The sequence below is a fragment of the Ochotona curzoniae genome, unplaced genomic scaffold, assembly GCF_017591425.1.
Source record: "Ochotona curzoniae isolate NIBS_2020 unplaced genomic scaffold, NIBS_Ocur_1.0 scaffold_4506, whole genome shotgun sequence".
Lineage (NCBI taxonomy): Eukaryota > Metazoa > Chordata > Mammalia > Lagomorpha > Ochotonidae > Ochotona > Ochotona curzoniae.
The window spans coordinates 74720308-74743576 of record NW_024467119.1 but is presented as its reverse complement, the minus strand read 5'-3'; the positions used below and the strand labels follow the sequence as shown (position 1 = coordinate 74743576).

Below are 23269 nucleotides of genomic sequence, written 5' to 3'. Positions count from 1 at the left end.
GGAAAAACCCAGACTGAGTGCCCAGCTCCCAGGAGATAGAAGCATGTGCTGTCACTTGCACTCCCTCAAATTCTGAAACTTAAAGCATTCAAGGAAAAAACAAAATACTTCTAATACTTACAATGCAATAAACATTGCAAAGATTAAGATGAGCGCTAATTCCCCAGCACTGAGACAATCAACAATAGCTGTATTAGCTCTGTATACCTTTTATGGACTGTTCCCTTAAAGGTCGGAGCTGCACAAGCCAAGACACAGGTCTAGAGAGAAGGGAGATCCCTGAGTCTTGGTCTCTGTGACCTTGCTGTCATTTCACATGGAAACCAATAGTATTTCCTGCCACCAAGGCAGGGCTGGCCCTTCAAGACTATTAGGAATGATACTAATAGAAGGTTTCCAAGCCTGGTAGTAAAACATCATAATTATTACAATGAATATGTCAATCCCCATTAATTTACTTCAGGCTCTTTCCTAAGCACTCATCCTTGCCCCTCCTGGTAACCATGGATTTGCCTTCATTTATAACAGATTAATGTGCATTCTCTAGTATTTTATATGATTTCAACCACAGGAATACCTGTTCTTATTTTCTAATACCATTCATGGTACATAATTATCAAATTTTTCACTGCTGTTCATACCAGTTTTATTGCTGAGCATGACTTTCTACCAATGCACCATTTCCTTACCCATTCATCTGTCTATGGACATTTAGCTAACTTGTGGATTTTGATGTTGCGAATATAACTGCTGTAAATTAGGGAGGGTAAAAAAAACAAAAAGGAAATTAGCTCAAAATGGTACCAAAAAACATTTTACTCATCCCAGGGCCTTGGTATCCTCCCTTATTTAAAAAAACAGTAATAATAAAAATAGACACAAGACAGCTGAATAGTATCCTATAGTCATTTTAAGGTGGATAAAAGCCGGTTGTATATGAACTAAAATTGAAATGTCAATGAAACAGTCACAAAGGTGGTTAAGAGCTTGCATTTTTTAACATATCAGTCACTCAATACCACATCAATTAACTCCATAATATTGTAAACTGTTGTTGATGTTATGAACTGTACTACTACAATAAGGTAGAGTAATCCACCATTGGGGGGGGTACAGAGAAAGGTTAGGGGAACCTCAGAGCATATGAAATGATGTCATAAAATGAAATGCAATAAAAAAAATACAAAAAAATAGTAATAAAAATAAAAAACAAAAAACCTATACTGGAAGCATCAATGTGCTAAGGTTGTAAAACAGAATTATTGCAAGTTCATGTTAGTGATATCCTGGAAACTCACCACCTCCTAGCTGCATGGCCTGGCCAGTACTCCAAGGCTCTCTACATACAGGCCAACAATGGAGTGGGCTGCTTGGGAAAAGCAGACACCTTTAATGAGTCTCAGATGTACCAAGCATTCAAGAGATGCTTTCACTGCAGCATACAACTGAAAACTCATTTCAAAACAGCAAGCAAGGCACAACACACGTAATAGTCATCGTAGCCAAAGCATTTAATTTACAGCCACTTTCATAAGATAAAGCACATGCTGGAAAAAAGTCAAAATATATTAAGTAAGAGTGACTCATGGAAAATGTAAAATTCCTGCTCACCAATGACATTTGTAATTTCTTTCCTCTGTTGGTAACCATTTGGGCAGCACGCAGATCCTATCTGGCAGCAACAAACCAACATTTTCTCTTCCTACCAAGCCTTGCTGTTTCTTTCATGTTGAATATCACACATCAACATCTTCGCAAATCTCAAGAATACATGGAAAAAAAAAAAACAAACACATGCCTGGGCAGGTATTGTGGCATAGCAAGTAAAGCCACCAGTGACACCGGCATTTCATGTGAGCACTGGTTTGTGTCCTGGTTGCTTGACTTTTAATCCAGCTCCCAACCAAGGACTTGGAAAGCAGAAGATGACTTAAGTACTTTGGCCCCTGTCCCCACCTAGGGGACTCAATTCCTGATTTTGTTCAGGCGCAAGGTCTTGCTCTTGCAGCCACCTGGAAGTGAACCGGGGGTTAGAAGATTATCTATCTCTCCCTCTCATTATAGAACTTTGACTTTCAAATAATTAATTTTAAGAAAAAAGCAGGTATTGGTTGCAAAAAATGTTGGCACCAAATTAAAATTACCTATAAAGTCCATTTTTCATGTACTTTTTAGAGCGCTTCCATATTTTCTACGTAAGCTCATTACGATTATGCGCAAACCCAGGTCAGCAGGTACTGTAAGGAACTGTCTTGAGACTGCATTCACACAGTCCTAGCTCCCAAACAAACAAGACTTGAACATAGGTGAGACACAGCTTGGCGCATGAGGCTGGCTGTCACATGGACTTCATTACTTCTCGCTACCCACTATGAAGAAAGCAATGGGAACGAATCACAAGGCAAATTCCCAATTCTGACTCAAAGCCATTATTCTTCCAGGTACTAATAATTTCAGTGTGCTCTAGACACATCTAGGTTTGACTCTTAAGTGTCTTTCTCTCAAATGCAATCTCAAGTAAGTGCTTGGTCTACCAGTTACTGCCTTTGCCTGAGAGCCAGGATGGTCTGGAGAGTACTTGTACAGGCAAGCTTTCTTCACTCCTGGTTTCTGAACAACGTTAAGATATAATGCTGGAGCTGAGACCGCACAGCATCTGGACTTAATTGTTAACTCTTGCACAACCATCCAAGTCTTCAGCCAAAGTGCCTTGACAAGGACTACGTGACAACTACAGAGTAACAGGAGGTTCCTAACACTTGGGGTCCCTTCCTCGCTGAGGTCCGATGTCTACCTGACCTGGGCTCTCCCTGAAGCCCTGGTTTCAACTCACTCAGTGTGTCCTTCAATCTCTCCTCAAAGCATGAACCTGAAGCCCTGGGTTTTTGGGCAGAATTCAGCTGTTCCAGTATCTGTCATGTTCTTTTCTTGGTACCCTATTTCTCTGCCCTGGGATAATTCTGACTTCAAATCAGAGGACCAGGAGCCAAACATCAGCTCTGCATTTTCCAGTTGTATGACCCCTGGAGGGCCAACTCTAACTTGTTCCCAGCCACGCAACCAAGTCTAATAAGCAACACTCAGCTCAGCCACCTACAGAGCTTCCGGAAGGCTAGGGGAGAGAGGACGTGAACACTCTAAAAAGACAAAATGACCAAACAGGGACCTTAAATTTTGCCAGATGTGGATTCCATAGACTTTACTTCTGCCTCCAAGAGGTGTCCTGAGGCGCCACTGAGACTATCAGCAAAGAAAGGGACCTTCCCTGGCAGACATCAGAACTTAAGAAGTCATTATGAAAAAAGGGCGAGTATACCTTTGCAATGGCTTAATCCCATTCATAAAAATTCATAAATAACTTTCACTGAGTGATGTTTTCATCTTCCTTTCCCCATTTCATACTGGCTGCACTTTCAACTCTCGTGTACATCTCCAGCATCCATGGAGGTTAAGAGCTCAGGCAATGAGGACTGCTTGGCTCCCAACAATGAGGAAAGGGAAATGCTGGATGTGGTTTTACCAGCTTATGCAGTGTTCATGTGCTGAAGTACTGCACCATACTCTTAGAGTGCACAAACAAGAGTGTATGTTTGGCCTAGCGGTTACAACACTGGGACACATGCGTCCTCTGGTGGAGTTCCTGGATTTGAGTTTTGGCTCTGGCCCCTACCTTCCTGTTAATGCACACCTATTACACATACCATGGGAGGCAACAACCACAGCTTGAGTTATTCTGTCACCCATGTGGGAGTCTTTGATTGAATTCCAGGTTTTATTTAGCTTTGCTTGTTAGACATTTGAGAAACAAGCAAGCAAATGGGAACTAGTTCATTTGCTCACTCTCACACTGTATTCTCCCAATTGCTTTAAAAAAAATAAATAAACATGAAAATCCTTAACATTTATAGTAAAGGATTTCAAATAACAATTTATAAAATTAAATCCCATATTTAAAATTTCTTTTAACTTTTCCATTTTGTTTGGAGAGAAAAAAAAGAAGCTTCAGAGACTGACCTCCCATCTCTCGGTTTACTCTCAATTCCTGTCACAACCAGAGTTGGCCCAGGCTAAAGCCAGGAGCCAGGAACTCTAGCCGGGTCTCCCACACAGGTGCCAAGAACCAAGTACTTGACTCTTCCAGTGTTGCCTCCCAGGGTAAACATGAACCAAAAGCTTTTGATTCCAACACTTGGATTAGGAATGTGGGCATTTTAACCTCTCTCTGAATGATCATGTCAAGAATCCAACCCCATGAAGTACAGATTTAAATGCATGTGAAGGCCATGAATTCATTTACTAAAAAATAAAAAATAAATAAATAAAACTTAATGGAATATTGAAACAAAAGCAGAAAGACAGCAGAAATCTATATAAACTAATCTAATATTGTGAATTGTTGTCAGATCATACCAAAAGCCATAATTCCACTTAAAATACAGATTCCAAACAGAAATAATGATACTTCTAGACAACTGTAAAAAACCATAGCCTAAAACCAAATGACAATACATCAGTAATGAATGTCTTCAATTTTCAGCTACAAAGATCAGTGTTATGAAAACCAGAGATGGATCACATGTGAAAAAAAAAAAAACCTGATGGAAGCTTTCTCAATACACAAAAATCACATCTAGCTGATATGAGACAAGCTGTGAAGCTACAACTAAAAGCTTTTGAAAACTATTCACAGCAAAACTAAATGAATAGAGGATCATAGGAGAAGCTAATTCATCTTTTTAGTCTGTACAGAGAATACGATTTCATAAAATGATTATCATGAGACAAAGATCACAGAGCCAAGGTAAAAGAAATGCAGTCATGTCATCCAATTAGCAAAAGTAACATTTCTCCAACTTGTGTAATGTTTGTGCTACTTGGCATCTTTCTGAAATTTGTGATTTACTGTATTTCATTTCTCATTCAAAAATGCACTTTTCTGTTTACAAAAAACAGACCCTTAAAAACTCAGTCTTGGAGTTGAGTCATCATTTGCAGTTTTCCAGCTCCGAGACTTTTAAAAGCGACAGCCTATTTCTTGAGACAGGTGTTTGTTTCAATCTACACTAAAGCAACTGGGTTTCATTTCCACCTCCAGACTGCAGTTTCCTGTTAATACAGAGCCTGGGAGGCAGAGGGCAATGGCTTAAGGAACTCCTATCACTCACAGGCAAAGCCTGGAGGGTGTTCCTGGCTCCCAGTTTTGGCCTTGGTCCAGCGCTGGCCATCGGAAGCATTTGGGAGTGAATCAGAGAATGGGAGCTCTTTCCCTCTCTCTGAGTCAAATAACATGTCTCACTGCCTCAGCTGCTCTCACTAACCGGGACAATGCCATCTGTCTCGTAGGGTTTTCTATGGAAAGAAAAAGCCAGGAGCCAACACTGTGGCAGCAAAGTAAGCCACCACTTATGACACCAGCATCCCATGTTGGTGTGCCAATTCATGTTCTGGCTGCTACGTTTCCACTCAAGCTCTTTGCTAATGTAGCTGAGAAGGCAGAAAAAAGTAAGCCCAGTGTTTGGGCACCCCACCCACGTGGGCAACCAGGATGAGAGTCCAGTGACAACAGACATGGCTGTTGTTGTCACTGAGTGAAGTAGCGACGGAGGAAGCTCTGTTCCTGAAGATGTATCACTCTGCCTTTTGAATAAGTAAATAAATCCCAAAAACTAAACTCATTTTAACAAATTCATTATCCCTTAGATTACTTCATGCACCCAAGCACGTCTCCTGTCTTCCATCCTCCTCTCCTCTCTCATTCCCATCAGTTCCACTCTTGATCCAATCTGTCAATAATTCTCCTCGGGGCTGCAGAAACACGGCAAACCATGTGGCAAATCCTCTCAAACCCACCGCTTGCTCACTCCTACCCACTCCACTAGAGACAGGAACATCTGCTGCTCCATTATCTTCCCACCAGAAAAGTGAGCATGTGCGCTTGCAGCCTGAGGAAATACAGGTGATACCCTCCTTTAACTGCATAGGGCATGCTTGCTGGATTTCAAAACAGATTCCTTAGGTATAAAATTTTTTCCATAACACAACCACTGCATCATGTGTGAATGCCTTCCAGCCCTCTTTGCAGTGGTCCTGTGAATACAGGCTCAGGGGACCAGCACACAGCATAATGCCCTAGCTACTGGGAGTAACAAATGGCCCTGTGTCTCTTCCCCTGGGGTCCTAAGCACCCCCGTAGCAGAGCAGGAAACCTGTTAACATGAAAGTAGCATAAAATTTCAAAAACTTCATGATCTTAACATTAGACTGATGGTAATCATTAAGAATAGTCATAGGAGGCCCGGAGCAGTGGCCTAGTGACTAGAGTCCTTGCCTTGAACACGCTGGGTTCCCATTTTCTAATCCCAGCACCAATTCTAATCCCAGCAGCCCCACTTCCCATCCAGCTCCCTGCCTGTGGCCTGGGAAAGCATCCAGGACAGCCCAAAGCCTTGGGTTCCTGCACCCACATGGAAAACCGATATGAAGCTCCAGGCTCCTGGCTTCAGATCGGCTCAGCTCCAGCCTTTGCAGTCACTTTGGGAGTGAATCATCAGATCGAAGATCTTCCTCTACTTATACCTCACTTTGCAATAAAAAATAAATCTCAAAAAAAAAATTAGTCATGGTGCCTGCACAATGGCTCAACTGGCTAATCCTCTACCAAAATGCACTAGAATCCCATATGGGCACTAGTTCGTGTCCCAGCTACCTTATTTCCCATCTCACTCCCTACCTGTGGCCTGGGAAAGTACCCAGCACAGTCCTAAGCCTTGGGGCCAAAAACCCATGTGGGAGATCCAGAAAAAGCTCCTGGCTCCTTGCTTCAATTGGTTCAGCTCTGTTAAGCCATTTGGGGAAAGAATCAGCAGGTACAAGATCTTTCTGCCTCCTTCTTTCTGTACATCATCCTGTCCAATAAAAATAAAGCCCAAAAAGTCATTTCCACCATTGTTCCTCCAAAAATTTTCCCACAGAAAGCACAAAGTGCTGGCTCAAGTACAATGGACATGTGTGTCACAGAAATAGGTAAGTTACTAATACAACCTGGAAAAGATGGGACAGCTAAATAAGAGCAAATTCATTTTTTTTTTGCATTTTAATTAACATGTAATGCAAATACATTCTGATGCAGTACAGTACCATATTTCAACATGTACATACAGTATAAAGTGATCAACTTCTATTCCCTTATCTTTTCTTGTGTTTACAACCTACCAGAGCCTCTCTTCCAGTGCTTTGTAACAGGATAGAATACATCAGTGTGAGAAGAACCTTCTCAGTAAATTTATTTTCAAATCCACCATTCACACAGCTTCAGTTAAAGTCATGGCAAAAATATTCCTAAAACAGACAGCCAAAGAGACTCAAACTCAAGGCAAAACTGAGCGGCCTTTTTCCTTCCATTCCTGGATGCAGTGATGAGAAAAGGGCTCCACGGTGTCTCGCTGCTGCCACCTGCCTCTCCACTATGGAGCAGCACAGCAGCAGGTAAAGAGGGCACACTCATCCCAGGCTCTTCTGCGTGGTGGCTGCTGGCTTTTTCACACTGTTGTTCTTGCTTCTGAGGGGAAATGTGGCCTACCCTAAAAGCCTTGGCATTCGTTCCAGGTCTCTTCCCATTCTTTGCTCTGACCATTTTGCAGTACAAGATGGTGTGTTGCTCAAATGCCCAGGAGGTTAAAAGTCAAATCAGTTCATCTAGCTGTCTGTTAAAGAGCCACATAGTAATAGTAGATTCAGTGATTATTCTGTTTATGACACAGCTTCCTGCTAATACAAAGCTAAGATGGCTCGAGGCCCCAGTCCCTGTCCCTGACATGGGAAATGCAACAGAGTTCTAGGCTCCTAGCTTCAGCATGGCCCAGCCCAGGCTGGTACCCACATTTGGGGAGTAAACCAGGAAAATGGACGAGTGCTCTTTCTCGCCCCATCTCTGTGTCATTCAGCCTTTGAAAAAAAACTTCTCTAAAAATTTTTGAAAAATCATGAGTCTGAGGACAAGCAAGTCTGTAGTTACTGAATTTATTCCTAAGTAGTATTTCACATTTACTGAGCACTCAATATATTGAGCTAACAAACGATAAAACTAAGGTAAGAGTACAGAGACTATTACAAGAGAGTACCATAGACCTCACCAGAACTTGACTCAAACATACAAACATCCCAGTCTGGAACAAGACAGTGTAGAGTTTTTTCAGTGTAAAATTACCTTATACACTCTTTGAAAATACCCCCAGGAATATTCTCTGGCTTCTGTTGAACCTCTAATCCCAAATATGAGTATATTGGAACCACGACAGCTCACTGTAATGACCATACTAAAGCTCATTCATTTTCTTCACTCCTGTTCATTCAGCATGCTAAGGAGGAAGAATGGATAAAACTGCAGGTAGCAGAAAGTGAAAGGAAGGTTGGAGATGCACAAGTAATAACCATAAACCAAATCCTAAGCCCACAGACACGAGGTGGAGGCCAGGGCTTGGGCAGGTTACATCACAGGAACCATTTGCTTTCTTAATGAAACACAGCCATTCATCTGGAAATGAACAGCTTCCCAGAGTTTGCTTCAAACATCCGATTACTAAATGAGAAAAAAAAAAATGAATATTCAGTCCTGACTTGCCAGGATTTTGCATTTTCCACTTTGCATTTGCCTCTCAGCAGACACCACGCGCTGCGTCAGCTTCCTCCCACACCAGGCTCCTCGACTTCCACCCACACTCACCTCGCACCCACTCTGATTAAAAAAGAGACAGCAAGTGAGAAACACTGGTCCGCTTGCTGTAAATTTTGTGCAGACTGTTCTTTTCTTCCTTTTACATGGAATTTGCCCTTGGCAACTGAAGATTAATGGGCAATGGTGAGAAAGATAGGCTGCAGGTTCACTTCAGGCATTTTATCTCCCACAACCCCAGAGTTGAGTACTCAACTACGCACTAACCATCACCAACAGCACGTTTCCAGACCGCACACAACTCCAAATAGTTCTGGGATCAGAAACAATCTCAAACCAACCTCAGTAAGATTCTCCAGAAACCTAAAAACAGGCTTTGTCAGGGAAGAGACACCCACTTTGACATGGGACAAATTAAATTTTTTCTTTGCCCATCTTACATGGGGTCTCCTACTTCTTTCCCACGAGCTCACAGCTGGTTACACAGCTGAATTCGATAATGGACAGCTTTCTTAGACCAATGTTTTAATGCCATGCTCTAGAAAATTCAAGTGAATTTTCAAATTATTCACATATGGAAGCCTTTTTAAAAGAGAAACCTCATAAACCAAAGCGGCACACAAATCTCGTTCTAAATCATTTAGAAAATAGAAAAAGAAACTTACTTTGCTTCACAACCACCTGAAACAGACGGGGATAGTGCAGGTCCAGAAAAAAAGACAAGGTCTAGCCGGCAGATGGTTCCCTTTTAGGAAAGGGAGTTACTCCCTCAAAGAAATTATGTAACTACCCTGCAAGCTCTAAAACCACGTAACACCAACTATCTTTCTATGTCAAATATGTTACTCAGAATTCAAAGATGCTGAAATAGATGTGTGAAACCATGAATTCAGAAAAGACTGATAACATAATTGGATAGAGAAGCTCTAATTCTGATTACTGAATAAATACTTGCAATAAGCATACAAACTGCTGTTGCCATAGCTAACATTGTCATTCACGAGCCAGGCAGAATTATCAACTTAAAAACTAATCTGAAATGCATTGAATTTTTAGTCTTTATTTTTCCTGCACTTGTGTTGGCACAGCCTGACTGAATGATTTTAGGGGCCTTACAGAGTCCATAGACCGGGCACTGCTGTCCCCTGCTGTCTAAGGAAGCCCATTCCCAAAAACACGTCTTCATGCACATTAAACCTTTCCCACTCCATCCTCACCAATCAGAAGCTTTCCTGCAAACTTGTAACTTGTTTTACATTTTTATTTGGTTGAGGCTGGCACAGAGCTTCCACCTACTGAATGTCCAAATAGCTGGATTATTAGTGCCGAGACCCAGGAACATAATGCAGGTCTCGCACATGGGTTGCAAGAACCCAACTACTTGAGCCATCAAACTCTGTCTCCCTCAGTCTGCATTAGCAAGAAGCTGGAGTCAAGAGCCAGAACTGGGTGTTGAATCCAGGCGCTCTTTTTTAGGATAATAATTTTTTTATTAATGACATTTTCCTCCACCTTGCTGCAATATTACAGTTCAAATCCAGTCAAGATTCTTTCATTGCAAGCATGGGGCACGGGCATTGAAGCCACTAAGTTAAATACCCAGACCACTAGCATTTCCTTTTATTGCCTGTATGCTTCATTTTTTTACAAATTTCTACATCCTACCATTAATGAATCAAGGGTTATACGCAATTAGCCCTTAAGGCCTAGAGTCTGCATTTACTCAATAGATTCTGGTTAGCCAACTAGCTTCAGGTTACAACTAGGGTTTACCAACTACACATCATTTGTTATTGAGAGGGAAAAAAAAAAGAGCACATTTTCTTCAGAACTTTCCTATTTTGTTTGGGTTTAGATTAAGCTCCTTTTTAAAAGGAGTTAATCAGAAAATGCCATACATAGTGGCACGCTACCAGCAAGAATACGATTCATGTTTTTCATTTCTCCAATGCACAGCCCCTCTCTAAGACAGTGGTTCTCAAACTATGCTATCAGAATCTCCCGGGAGGTGTTGCCAATTTCCACTTCCCAGTTTCCACTCAGCAGCATCTCAGTCAAATCCAGGTTAAGATTGTAGGTGATTCCAGTGTGTAACAAAGTTTGGAAACAACTGCCTTAAGAACTCCTTCAGCTTGGCTAGGTTGGGCAGAACAGAAGTGACTCCAGCAGCTTGCCAAAGTCAAGCTGACACTCCCATTGAAGAATGTGTGGAATGCCAAATTACCCTCACACCTTGTCTGCAAAACGTCATCACCCGCCATGATGCGTACACACCACTGGAACACACACACAAGGAGTTGCTGCTTCTCCCATCCCCCGCGTCTAAGAGGTATTCAAGTTTTGCATTCCCTTGGTGCTCATTTCCCTCATGTGCTTACCCGATCATGTGGAAGTGGTCCCAATCCATTGCCTGCCAAGGAACAGTCCATCAGGCTCTCTACTGTGAGTAACAAAACCCTTACCCTGAGCTAACAGCCCCTTTGTCTTTCTCTCCCCTCCGTCACCTCTAAGCCAGTGTATATAGACAATTAATTACCAATGGTGGAGAACTGATCATGGATAACAAGTATTTGATCACGGATAAAAGATCAATGGCTCTGACTCCCACCATACTGTAACTATATGAGCAAAGACAACTCTGGAAATGACAGAATATGACTGATTGATTGATTGATTCTAAAACTGTACCAAAACCAGGTTTGTTCTTATCTTACTAAATAATCCCACTCAGGCCAAGATACATCAATATCTATACTCTGTACATTATCAAGAATGTGTCATATATAATTTATGTTATCTAAGACATGTTAATATATTGCTGTTTTCTGAGGTATTGAGGACTACAGTAAGTAGTAGAATCTGCCTGAAGCTTTACAAATATTTCAGTGATATCAGGAATAATGTTAGCAATAAAAATGGCAAAATCTTTGTTAAAGAAGTTAGAAAGTAAACAAAACACTTTCACCAAACTAACTTCAATAAGAGCTTTCGGATAATGATAGGCATGTTTAAAATGCTGCAAACAGTGATAGAAATAATTATTAGATCTCACTTAATGCTTCCAGGTCCTAAGGCATTCCCACGGCAAGTGTATGTGATTCACTAATTCCAGCTCTCTGCTTTGCAGACTCCAGGTAGGCGGGGATGTGTTTCCTGTAGTCATTTGAGGCAAGTGAAGCCATGTGGCTATAGACCGCCAATTAATTGTGAGAGAGTGTGATTCACTCACTGCCTGGCAAGTGCATTTATCTGCTAGTCCAAAGCCTTCCAGAGCAATATCCCTCTGGTCAAGCAATCAGGAACACATAACCTGACTAGCTGCTGCAGAAACCCAGTTATCAAAGTTATGAGCAGAATGCTCCACCAATGTTTAATGGGGAGAAAGCACATAGGAGCTTCAGAGTTTCTAGAGAAATAGAATTTTAAAACAAGGGATTTTGAGGCACATTCAAGCACATTTTTTCACAATCTACATTTTTCCGTAAACTTCTTCTAGAACTCACATATGTAAGGGTTTTTGTAGGCTCTGGATTCCCCCAACCCCTCCACGTACCCTCCTCCTGAATGGTGGGTTCCTTTTCTTTCAGCACCAAAATAACCATACCATTGAATTCTACCTTTCCGTAAATTTTTTAAGTTCCCATTTAAGCCTTATGTTTTAAGTCAAGGAAATTTGGAGTGTTCTCAATGGAGGAATATAAACTGGCTTTATCCTGATCTTAAAAAATGTGTGTGTGACATAATACTTGTATCAAAGAGCTGAATACACAGAAACACTGGTTTGAGAAAACCATTTAGAGCAATATTCTAAGTCATCACTTGAGATGTCCACATACCATCTTGGAGCACCTGCTAGGAGTCCCAGTGCAACTTCCTGCTAATGCAAACCCTGGGCTGGGGAAAGCAGGTGTGATGCCATTTCTAGGGTCACTGGCCTCCTCACTTCAAACTTTGCCCAGCACTGACAGTGACAGGAATTTAGTAAGGGAACCAGTGAATGTCAGCTTTCTTTCTCTCTTCCTCCTCACTGTCCCTGCCCTTCTATTGCAAAGGCATTACACATAGCAAGTTAAACTACCACCTATGGTCCTGGCATCCCATCTGAGCACTGATTCCTGTCCTAGCTGCTGGTTTCTAATCCAGTTCCCACAATGCACTTGGGAAAGCAGCACAAGATGGCTACAGGGGTTGGACCCTGGCAACCCAGTGACAGACACATACTGAATTTTCAACTCCTGGCTTTGACCTGGTCTGGCAGTTGCCATTTAGAGAGTAACTCAGCAGATGAAAGATGTCTCCATCACTTCTTCTCTGCAACTCTGCCTTTCAAATAAATAAAAATAGTCTAAAAAATTAAAAAAAAAAAAAGAGCAACATGCTCAGAAGGAACCCACAAATGTAGGCTAAAAGATATTTCACAATATTCCTCATCATTATTAACAATAGGATCTGACTGCTCATTCTATTCTTAGTCTGTACTCCATTGAAAGCAACAAGTTTTAATAATGAAAGACTCTGATTTATAAATGAAAACAAATATCTGTGGGTGTTATTAAATGGGAAAAAAGCAAACTATGTGCATTCATTTATCCTGTGGAAGTTAGTCAGTCACTGGGATGGGTTGTCGAGCTAACTGGTTCAGACACCAGTGTCCCAGATTGGTGCGACTGCTTTGCACACCCAGCTCAGGTTCCTGACTCCAGCTTCTTGCTGAGGCAGATGCTGCGAGGCACAGGCGATGACTCCTATAGCTAAGTTCCTGCTCACATCCGGGTGGAGCCCCCACCTGGAGGCTGCTCAGAACATCTGGACAGTCAACCAGTAAATGAGAGCTCTCCTCGTCTGTTTCTGCTTCACAAACAAGTATCTTGATGGGTATTTAATAATTCATATATTGATAACACATTTGACACATACAGATGCCAATATGCTCAATCCACTCAATGTACATAATGCTCTACAAAGCTACACATGCCAATCAGAAAGCCTTCTGGTTACATCTTTAGCTGTTCAGGGAAAAGCAAAGGTATGAATAAAACATATCCTTAGGAAAAAAGAATCACATTTATCAAAACTGATAAGCATGCCAGTGATATGATTAAGGTTCTAACTTAAGGACTTCAAATGAAAAACATGAGTGGTGAGTGAGAGATACTAAATTTTTTTTTCAAGCACTAGGAAAATGAACAAATTTGTCAGCTCAACTTCCGTGCAGCTTGAAATGAATGAAAATCTGTCAGTCTGAATTGCCTCTGTGAGTGAGTGTGGGAGAAAAGGCTTTCAGAAGCTTGCGCTGTTATCACTGATGGGCAAATCCCCAAATCATAAAAGAGCTCATATTCATCTGTTGTCCAGCACTCTGGATTCACAGGTGCCAATCCTGGCTCTGTAATAAAGACCTTGTATTGATGGATAATGTGAATGCCAGGTTTCATCTCACTAAGTCATCCAACGTAACTCTGGAACATACACAACTTGAGAGTGAATTATATATTCAATTTATCCTACCTCCCTGAGTCTCTAAACAAAGAGAAAACATGCAACTGTCTATTCTACAATGTTCAACGTGTGGTTTATCCAAGTCCACGGGACTTTTTCTTAGGGACGAAGAAAAATTCCTTTGGGCTTTGGGCCAGCAGAGGAATTACTTGCCTTAAATTCAAAATGGAATCAATCCAAGTACTTAAAATAGGTAAATAGATAAGCAAATAATGGTATATCCATAGGATGGAATACCACCTGTGACAAAATGAAATGAGCTAAGGATACATTCAACTAGATTAATGTCAGAAACACTACACAAAACAGAGCCAGAGTCCACAGGCTATCTGCTGCATGTTTCCACCTGTAGACAACGCTTGAAAAACAGCAAAGCCGAACCAGAGTGAGGAAAAGCAGCTCAGTGGATGCCCAGGGCCAGTAAGGTAAGGAATGACTCAGAGCAGCAGGAAGGAATCGGAGGCAGGCATAGAAAAATCTACAACCACAGCTGCTGCTACACAACTGTATACATTGTTCAAGATTTGACAAATTGCACAGTTAAAAATCAACAAAAGCTGCTCCACGCAAACCATACTTCAATAAAGTTGATTTGTTTTTCAAGGGCATGCACAAGACAACGGGAAAGGGAGAACGTGGCTAGTTGTCCAATACGGCTGATTCCTCTCATGAGCTGAACTATCACACCGCCAGCCTACCCCCGCACTCACAGTCCGAAGCTCTATGTACCTCACTTCAGAAGGGGACTGCTTTTGGAGACAGTCTTCAAATGGGATGTTTAAGTTAGAACTTTTGTCTTCATAAGACACAGAGGTTTAGCTACACAGAGCAAAGGCCACAGGAGGACACAGAAGACTCCCCTCTGCAAGGAGAAAAGCCCCAGAAGAAACTGACACTGCCAAGACCTTGCACATGGGGCCTTCAGCCTCCGCCGTGGTGAGAAGATAGATTGGACTGTTCAAAGCCACAGTCTGTGGCATTTTGTTATGACTGAACTAGCAAGCGAACACAATTTCCATAATCTTGATTTCATATTTTAATAGAAGGGAGAAAAATGTACATTAACAAATAGCCCACTGTCCTTGGTTAGCAGAATGAGCATGTGTGCTAACACATTTTGCCCACACTTACACCAGCAATGTGTATTTTAAATGACTGAGACTTTACATACCTATAGCTTTTCACGAATAAAAAGATTCAGATAACCACGTTACCTCGAGCTTCAACTGCACTGATGCACTTTTTGAGAATCGTGAATCCCATTTTATCCAACTGTGCACCTAAAAGAAAGAGTTCGACAGTTTTCAGGACACAATTCTTAACATCTCTCCTCCACATGGAAAAGAGGAGGAAAGTTATTTAAATCTAATTTTTGTTTCAGTTTTAAAAGCTAAACATGACTTATCCTCATGTAAGTGATAACGATACAGAATTCACAAAATTTCAAATTTTATTTATTTTACAGAGAAACGGAGAGAGGTGAAGTGACACATTCCTATCCACTGGTTAACTCCCAACAGGCCACTGTGGGGCCCGTATGGAAATGCCAAGAAAACCTCACACACGAGTGGTAGGAACTGCCACCTGGAATCCTCGCCAGTGTCTCCCAGGGTCTACACTGGAAGGAAGCCAGAGTCGGGAGCTGGAGCTGGGAATGGAACCCAGGTATTCCGATCCAGGAGTATGATGCAACTGCTAGGCCAAATACCTGCTCTCAAATTTAATAGAACAGCATTTCTGCAACAGCAGGCCCTCTGCTATCATTAGTTTTTAAGCAAATATGCATCTCAAAAATAATAACTACAGCTTATTTAAAATAACCTCAAAGACTGTGATAAAAATTTAAGGATGCTATATAATAACAGCACATTTTGCTAAAAATGCCAACCACAACTCAGTTGAGGAGAACTATACATATAAATGAAGGTTCTCAAATGACTTGGGAATCTAAGAATTCAACTTTTTTTAAAGTTAGGGTGAGATGTGAGATTTAAAAAAATTCTAAAAATTCTTATTTGGACAAAGAGCATGAAATGAAACATTGACATTGTACATCACCATGCTCCAAGTTTCAAAAATAACATTTTATTATTTTCATCAAAAATTTAAAGTAGATGATCATGTGGCAAAACAGAAAATTTAGAAAACATAATTTTGTATTTTTTTAATATACAGACTTCCCTATGATTGGCTGGGTGCTTGTTTATCTCAATGAAAGACAACTCTTGCTTCCAAAACAGAACCAAGAAGAGCAGGACCCTTCAACATCGTATTCAGAACCCAGACAGCAGCACTTATTCCTGGCTCTCAAAGGGGCAATGGCAAGGACTCAGAAACAGAAACTTTGTACTGAACTCCCAATGCTCAGCTGGAAGAAAATTTACTGTGAACTGAGCAAAGCTTTACAGTCTATGAATACATATACACAGTATTTTAATAACTTCATAAAATGCATATTTTTCTCCCAGAAAGGCACGCTTTAATTTCTGCTATATCAGAAAGGGTAAAGACACATGGAGAAGATTGGAAGTGGAGAGGGAGGAAAAGCAGAGGAATGATAAAGACAGACAGCAGAGGCACCAAGCACAGAAAGGAGAAAGTTAAGAAGGTGCTTCACGCTTGGTTAGAGTTGCGGCTGTCCCACTTCCTACCCAGCTGCCTGCTAATGCACCTGGGAAGGCTCTATGGCTCTATTGCTCGGCCGAAGCCCTCCCATCATATGGTAGGCTTGAATGGAGTTCCAGGATCCTGTCTTCAACTTGATCCAGCCCCAGGCAATCATTCGGAAAATGAGCCAGCAGATGGAAAACTCCATGTGGAGTGTGTGTGTGTGCGTGTGTGTGTGTGTCCCTGCCAAATAAATGAATGTTTACAAAAGTGGAATTTCAGTGAATTTTCCATCCTCCTTCAATGCTCTGCCAAGGTCTAATGCTTAGCTGAGGCAGACACTGTCTTTTATTCATGCAGTGGGTCAAGTAGCTATGATCATTATGAAATCATGTGTTACTTCACAGTGTTTCCAAACTTGCTACTTGACAGCCATAGCCTCAATTTCTCCATGCATGAAAAGGCAATCTGTGAAGCAACCAGAAAAATGCCATCAGATTTTTATTTCAAAATAGTAAAACTGAAGAATACAAAGCTAATAGTATATTTTTTGCCTCAAGGATCTACAGTGTCATGAGAAGATCCTTGAGAGAATGCTCAGCGTTATTAGTCAATTTCCAAGGCACAACGACGTGCTGCTTGACCAGCCTACATCCCATGACTTCCGGGGTAGAAGTATCACGGGCAGGGGAACCAAGCCCCAGACCATGTGTGGCTGCAACTCTGCCATGGAAGCAGGTTGGACGTTGAGTACCTGCAATCATTTGTGGTTTAAAAATAAACAGCAAAGCAAGCCATAGAAAAAGTGTTTTGGTTCTTGTAGGGAAAGACCTGGAAAAGGTCCAAACTGTTAAGAATCAGTGGGGGCCCTGGCAATCCTGGAGACTTTAAGACAGTACTCAGTGGCTAAGACAGAACACACCTCCAGGAGGACTAGCAAAGAGAAGGCGCCTGCCCAAGCGGTCCGCCTGGGTCCAACACAAACCAATGCACAGAAAACAGAGTAATGCCTGTTTTGATAAATCAGTACTTACTTCCTTCTGGTCTTGGGACGACAGCTCTATTAAAACTGTGGAACAGCTAGTAAAAGAAAAAGGATGATTACTTTTTAACAAATCAGCGAAGATGATTCCAGTGGACACAATTAGGATCAAGCATTAAAATACATCTTTATGAATTTGACATTGGATTATGTGCTATGGGAGGCATATTTAGTCCCTGCCTCTGGGAATGAAGTACCCAAACCCTGGGAAGTTACTGGGTCATTCAAGTTCCTTTTGGTCACACCTGAGTTATGCCATAAGGTGACTTAGCATAAGATCATGAGATAGCCTCGGGGTGGGGTTAAATACCAAAAGGAACAAATGATTAGATGATGAGGGCTTCAAGGCTCACCCTTAGAGTGTGAGCTGGAGACTGAGCTCTAACGGAAAAATCCTTTCACAGTGAGCTTCTGGGATGGCGCACACATGAGGATGCTAGGAAGGTGGCGTTCCATAGAAGGAAGCTGTATGAGCCCACCCAATCCTCATGTCACACTTTGTCCCCTCACGTCTCTTCCATCTGGCTGTTTCAAATTGGATCCTTCATGACTCACTGTGAAATTAAGCCCAGTGTTTCCCCCCTGAGTTCTGCAGATATTTCTCACAAGCGCACAGTGAAGGTCTATGGGATTTCCTGATTAATGGCCAATCTGTGAGGTGTGGGAGGCCCAGCCTTGTAACCAGCATCTAAAACAGGGGCAGGCCTATACAACTGGGCCCTCCCCTTGCAGGATCTGATGCCAACTCTAGGGGAATCTGGTCAGAAATAGACTGACCTGGATTGTAGGACATCCAGAGTCTGGCTAGAGGACAGTATCCATACCTCTGGGGTCAGAAGTTAGTGTACTGTTTGATAGTTCTCTGTTCCTACACACCACCACGGGCTTGATGCAAAGATGGACAACACAGAGCATGTGAGAGGCCACTTTCACACTCTGAGGAAATGACCCCACCCCCACCCGTAAGACAATGATGAAAAGACCACAGTCCCTACAGAACACACTAAGGAGAGTTTACAGAAAGCAAAAAGGCTCAGGCACCTACTTTTGAAGGATGCTGAATTCTTACTGAAAACAGCTCATTTCCCTCCATTAGCCCTACATCCTGGTGTTTGCTGAAGACACCAATAGCCTCTGGCAGGAGCAGCCAAATGGTTGCTCCGAGTAGACTCCAGGAATCCAAACTACTAACCCAATATCTGCAATGTCCACACAACTACAACACTGCAACACCTTAAGTGTGCCCAAACAACCCCTCTGCAAACCTGCCTGTGTGGACATATCGAATCTCTTCACCAGGTTCATTGCTCTAATGGAGAGGTCCTACACATGATCAAGGCTGCACTGTCACTGACAACAGCCGTACTTCTCTGTGTCTAAGTCCCATGGTCTTTCTATTACACAAACTTACTTCTCAAAGTGCCTCTTGAAGCTCAATACCTCCTAGGTGAAGTATGTACTTTTCACTCAGTAAGGACTGGGAGAACCCATTTTGGATCTCAGTAATCATCAACATGTGTAAGGAGTCTTAACTCCCAGCTAAAAAATAGTAACGATAAACTAAAAATCAACAGGAATCACCCTATTGCATCTACTTGCAGCTCAGGTCAGGCAAGATGACTCAAAAACCACCACTGCTTTATTTGCTCGGGTGATGCTTTCTCCTATAGCACATCAGTTTTTCAAAACTATTCATTCAGGTTTTCACCTGTCAAATGCTGCCACACACACTGTGGACAAGTTGGGTTATTGCCACTTCCTACACCCTCACCAGGGTGCTCTCCATTAGCATCAGCTAAAGTTAGCCTGTGCACTTCACAGCTCCGTTCTGACGCCTCTCTCCTCTTACTGCACGTGATTCCTCTTCCACTTCTCATTCTCCTTCAGCCCTGCTAAAACAGCTCATTCTTTCCAGAGAAGTTCCCCAGGTACCTGCCCTGCTACTTCACTCTGATTCATAATACTTTAAGCAGATTTTATTTAAATTGGTTCTATGGTGGTTTCTATCATTATCCTCACTAAATCTCCAACCCCACACAGAAGCTGCCAAACTCTCAACTCCCGGAGGCTATAAGTCTACTGAAATGAAAGTAGCACTTGAATAAAGCGGCAAACAGAATGAATGCCACCGTCTCCCAATCCCCATCACCACCTTCAATGTATTCCTTAAAGCGGACTGAGCCAGAAGCCCGTGCACCAAGACTGAATAACCTGACAGACCGTAAAGCATGAGACCAAACCATAAATCATTAAAGCTAGTGAGATAATGACAGCAACCACGTGCAGGACAGTCTCCATTGAGATCAAGTGCACAGCCAGCAACTGTTGTCCTCACCACCCAAAGCACTATCAGGGATGAGAGAAGACATGAAGGTTTTAGACGACTTCCTCATGCAAAGCCAATCAGAGTGGCAGTCAAGAGAAACCAGACAAAATCTAATGGCATACCCGTCTTGTGTGTACTGCTGCTCCCCAAACCAAATTACAACAATGCTGAGTGCTTTCACATGGATTCTAATGCCAATTGCAGCAGGAAGCTTTTCTCAAATACCAAAAAGCAAAACATAACAAAAACAGCACACATTGACTCTGACAGACATGAAATTAAGTTCCACCATTGATTGTTCTTACAGCTTCTTTTCCACCCAGAGCTTCCAACCACAGCTTCCTCTCCTCTTCTGAAAATGCCTGCAAGGTCAGGGCAACGCCAGGCCTGAAAGACACCAGGAATACAGAGGTTACCCACTGCCACTGACAACAGCCACATTCCTGTTACCTCCAGTTCTAATGGCATGATTATAGGGATTGGTGTGTTTTCATTTTTAGACTTGATAAGACATATACCACGTAACATTTACCAGGTTAACCATCTTTACAGGTATAGTTCAATGGCATTACATTCATTTACACTTCTGTGCAACCATCACAACCAATTGTACTGAGAACACCTTCCTGATCTTGCATAACTGAAGCTCTGTACCCATGTACACTAACTCACACTTTCCCTCTGCCCAGTCCCTGGAAAGCACCCTGCCATTCTATTTACTGATTATACTCTCCTGCATATTACATCAACCATACAGGATTGACCTCAGCAGTTTATTCAAGGTTCATCCACTCTGCAGTCACAATTTCACTCTTTAAAAACTAAAGGATACAGGAGAAGAAAAGGAACACTTGAAAACAATGGTCTCAACCACTTTCCCCTAATCCTTGACCCTTCCCACACTGATCAACTATGTAAACATCATCAGAAATAAAATAAACTGAAGAAATACTCCATTACATGTGAGTATGCACAGCATTTTAGTTATTCATTTCAATAATATGGGTCACTTGGGTAGCTTCCACCTTTTGGCTATCCTTAATAATGCTGCTGTGTATCCTGAAGAATTGGAAGTTAACAGGAAGGATCACAATTCCAGACCTCTGCACATACTATAGGGTAGTGGTTATCAAAACAGCCTGGTACTGGCACAAAGAGAGGAAGATCAATGGAGCAGAACTGAAGCAGCAGAAGGGAAACCACACAGATACAGCCAAATAATCTTTGACCGAAAAACAGAAGACAATCCATGCAAATGGGACGGTATTATCAATAAATGCTGTTGGGACAACTGGATGATAGCCTGCAGACACAAGAAGTTAGACCCACCTCTTTCACCATACAATAAGATCAAACCTAGATGGATTAAAGACTTAAACCTACACCAGAAACCTTCAAACTTTGGGAAGAAAATGTTGGAAATACCCTGCAAGATTTAGGTATAGGCCCTGACTTAAAAAAAAAAAAAAAAGCACTAGCAATCAAGACCAAAATACACAAATGGGACTACATCAAACTAAGAAGCTTCTGTACAACAAAGGAAACAATCAACAAAGTAAAAAAGCAACCCACAGAATGGGAGAAGATCTTTGCACACTACATAGGTGATAGGGGGCCAATCTTCAGAACAACCAAAACAAAACAAAACAAACCACTAAAGAAATGGGCACGGGAAATGGGCAGACATTTTACAAAGGAACAAACCCAAATGGCAAACAAACATATGAAAAAATGCTCAAGCTCCCTGGCAATAAGGGAAATCCAAATTAATACTTCAATGAGGTACCACCTAATGCCTGCAAGAATGGCTCACATACAAAAAACACCCAACAACACTTGCTAGTGAGGATGGGAAGAAAAGGGACTACTCCACTGTTGGTAGGGCTGCAGGTTGGTACAGCCTCTATGTTAATCAGTATGGAGAAAACTCAAACAACTGAGAATCTGCATACCATATGATCTAGCAATAGCACTATTAGAATATATCCAAAACACCTGTTTCACGACAAACCAACACGCACCCCTATGTTCATAGCAGCACAATCAATAATTGCAAAAGCTTGGAAGCAACCAAAATGCCCATCAACAGAAGATGGGATAAGAAAGCTATGGCTCATCTACTCCACGGACTACTACTCAGCTATTAAAACAAACAAAATGCAGTTCTTTGTAGCCAAATGGGCCCAACTGGAAACTATTATGCTAAGGGAAATGAACCAATCCCAAAAGGATAGATACCACGTTTGCCTTAATTTAAGATGAAATGATGTCAATCCTAAAAATAGTACCTATAAATTGTAACATTATTACAACCTTAAACAGCCTGTATCACATGCAATAAGATATTGTGATGTAACCAATGAACCAACAATTAATGAGAGACAGACTGCTTAGGATCTACATCAAAGAACTGAAAAACACAATATGCTTTTAATACTCTATGTTATTCCATAATGGGTCGGGGGAGCAGAGAAATTTTCCACCTTCTTAGGGTGTGTGAGAAAGATGTTAAGTATAATCTATCAAGATTGTAACAGGTAACTTAGACAGCAGACTTGAATCAGATATTAGCAAAAACTATAAAGACATACAGTGGGTTCCAAGAGCGATCCTGACAGCCTCTTAATAGGAGGTCATGTGCACAGAGCAGGAGGGGACCCCAGAGTGGAGCAGGAGGACAGGAGGAGGCATGTATCCCAATCCTGGAGACTCCCAGATCCTCACCTAGGACTATCACTATGGGAACCAAGGGCTATATCCCAAATGCCAAGGAGACCACAGGGAACTGGAGTGCCCTTGTAGGCCAAGCACTTTGAAGTTATCCATTCCCTATCGGATCTCCCACATGGATTGGAAGAAGCCCAGATCCTTCCTCACAGGATCTAATGTCATCGGAACAACAGCCAGGAGCCCTAAGCGGTCCTCAGAGGAACAGTAAACTTCCTTCAGGACTCAGGAGAGGAGCTTTCTCCTCTTTTTTTTTTTTTTTATTTAGTTCCAACTTTGGATCCCACCCTCTCTTGCAATGACTACCAAAAAAAAAAAATTAGATTACATAGAGACCAGTAAGGAAAGTTTAGAACAGACAGGAAACACTCAGCTTGGACTCACATATACCTTACTA

The 23269-nt window shown here is 41.8% G+C and overlaps 1 protein-coding gene across 3 annotated transcripts in view; it reads right to left on the bottom strand.

Annotated features, from left to right (window-relative positions):
- ARHGAP10 (Rho GTPase activating protein 10) overlaps positions 1-23269 on the bottom strand; it is a 322621-nt gene that overhangs the window by 135809 nt on the left and 163543 nt on the right. For 2 of the 3 annotated variants that reach the window (XM_040967286.1, XM_040967288.1), the window contains exons 11-13: positions 20451-20532; positions 17812-17857; positions 15385-15450 (exon numbers count right to left, since the gene is read on the bottom strand). In XM_040967286.1, the coding sequence (XP_040823220.1) occupies positions 15385-15450; positions 17812-17857; positions 20451-20532 (194 nt within the window). The remainder of the gene's footprint in view (positions 1-15384; positions 15451-17811; positions 17858-20450; positions 20533-23269) is intronic. The other variant, XM_040967287.1, reaches the window with a different exon arrangement.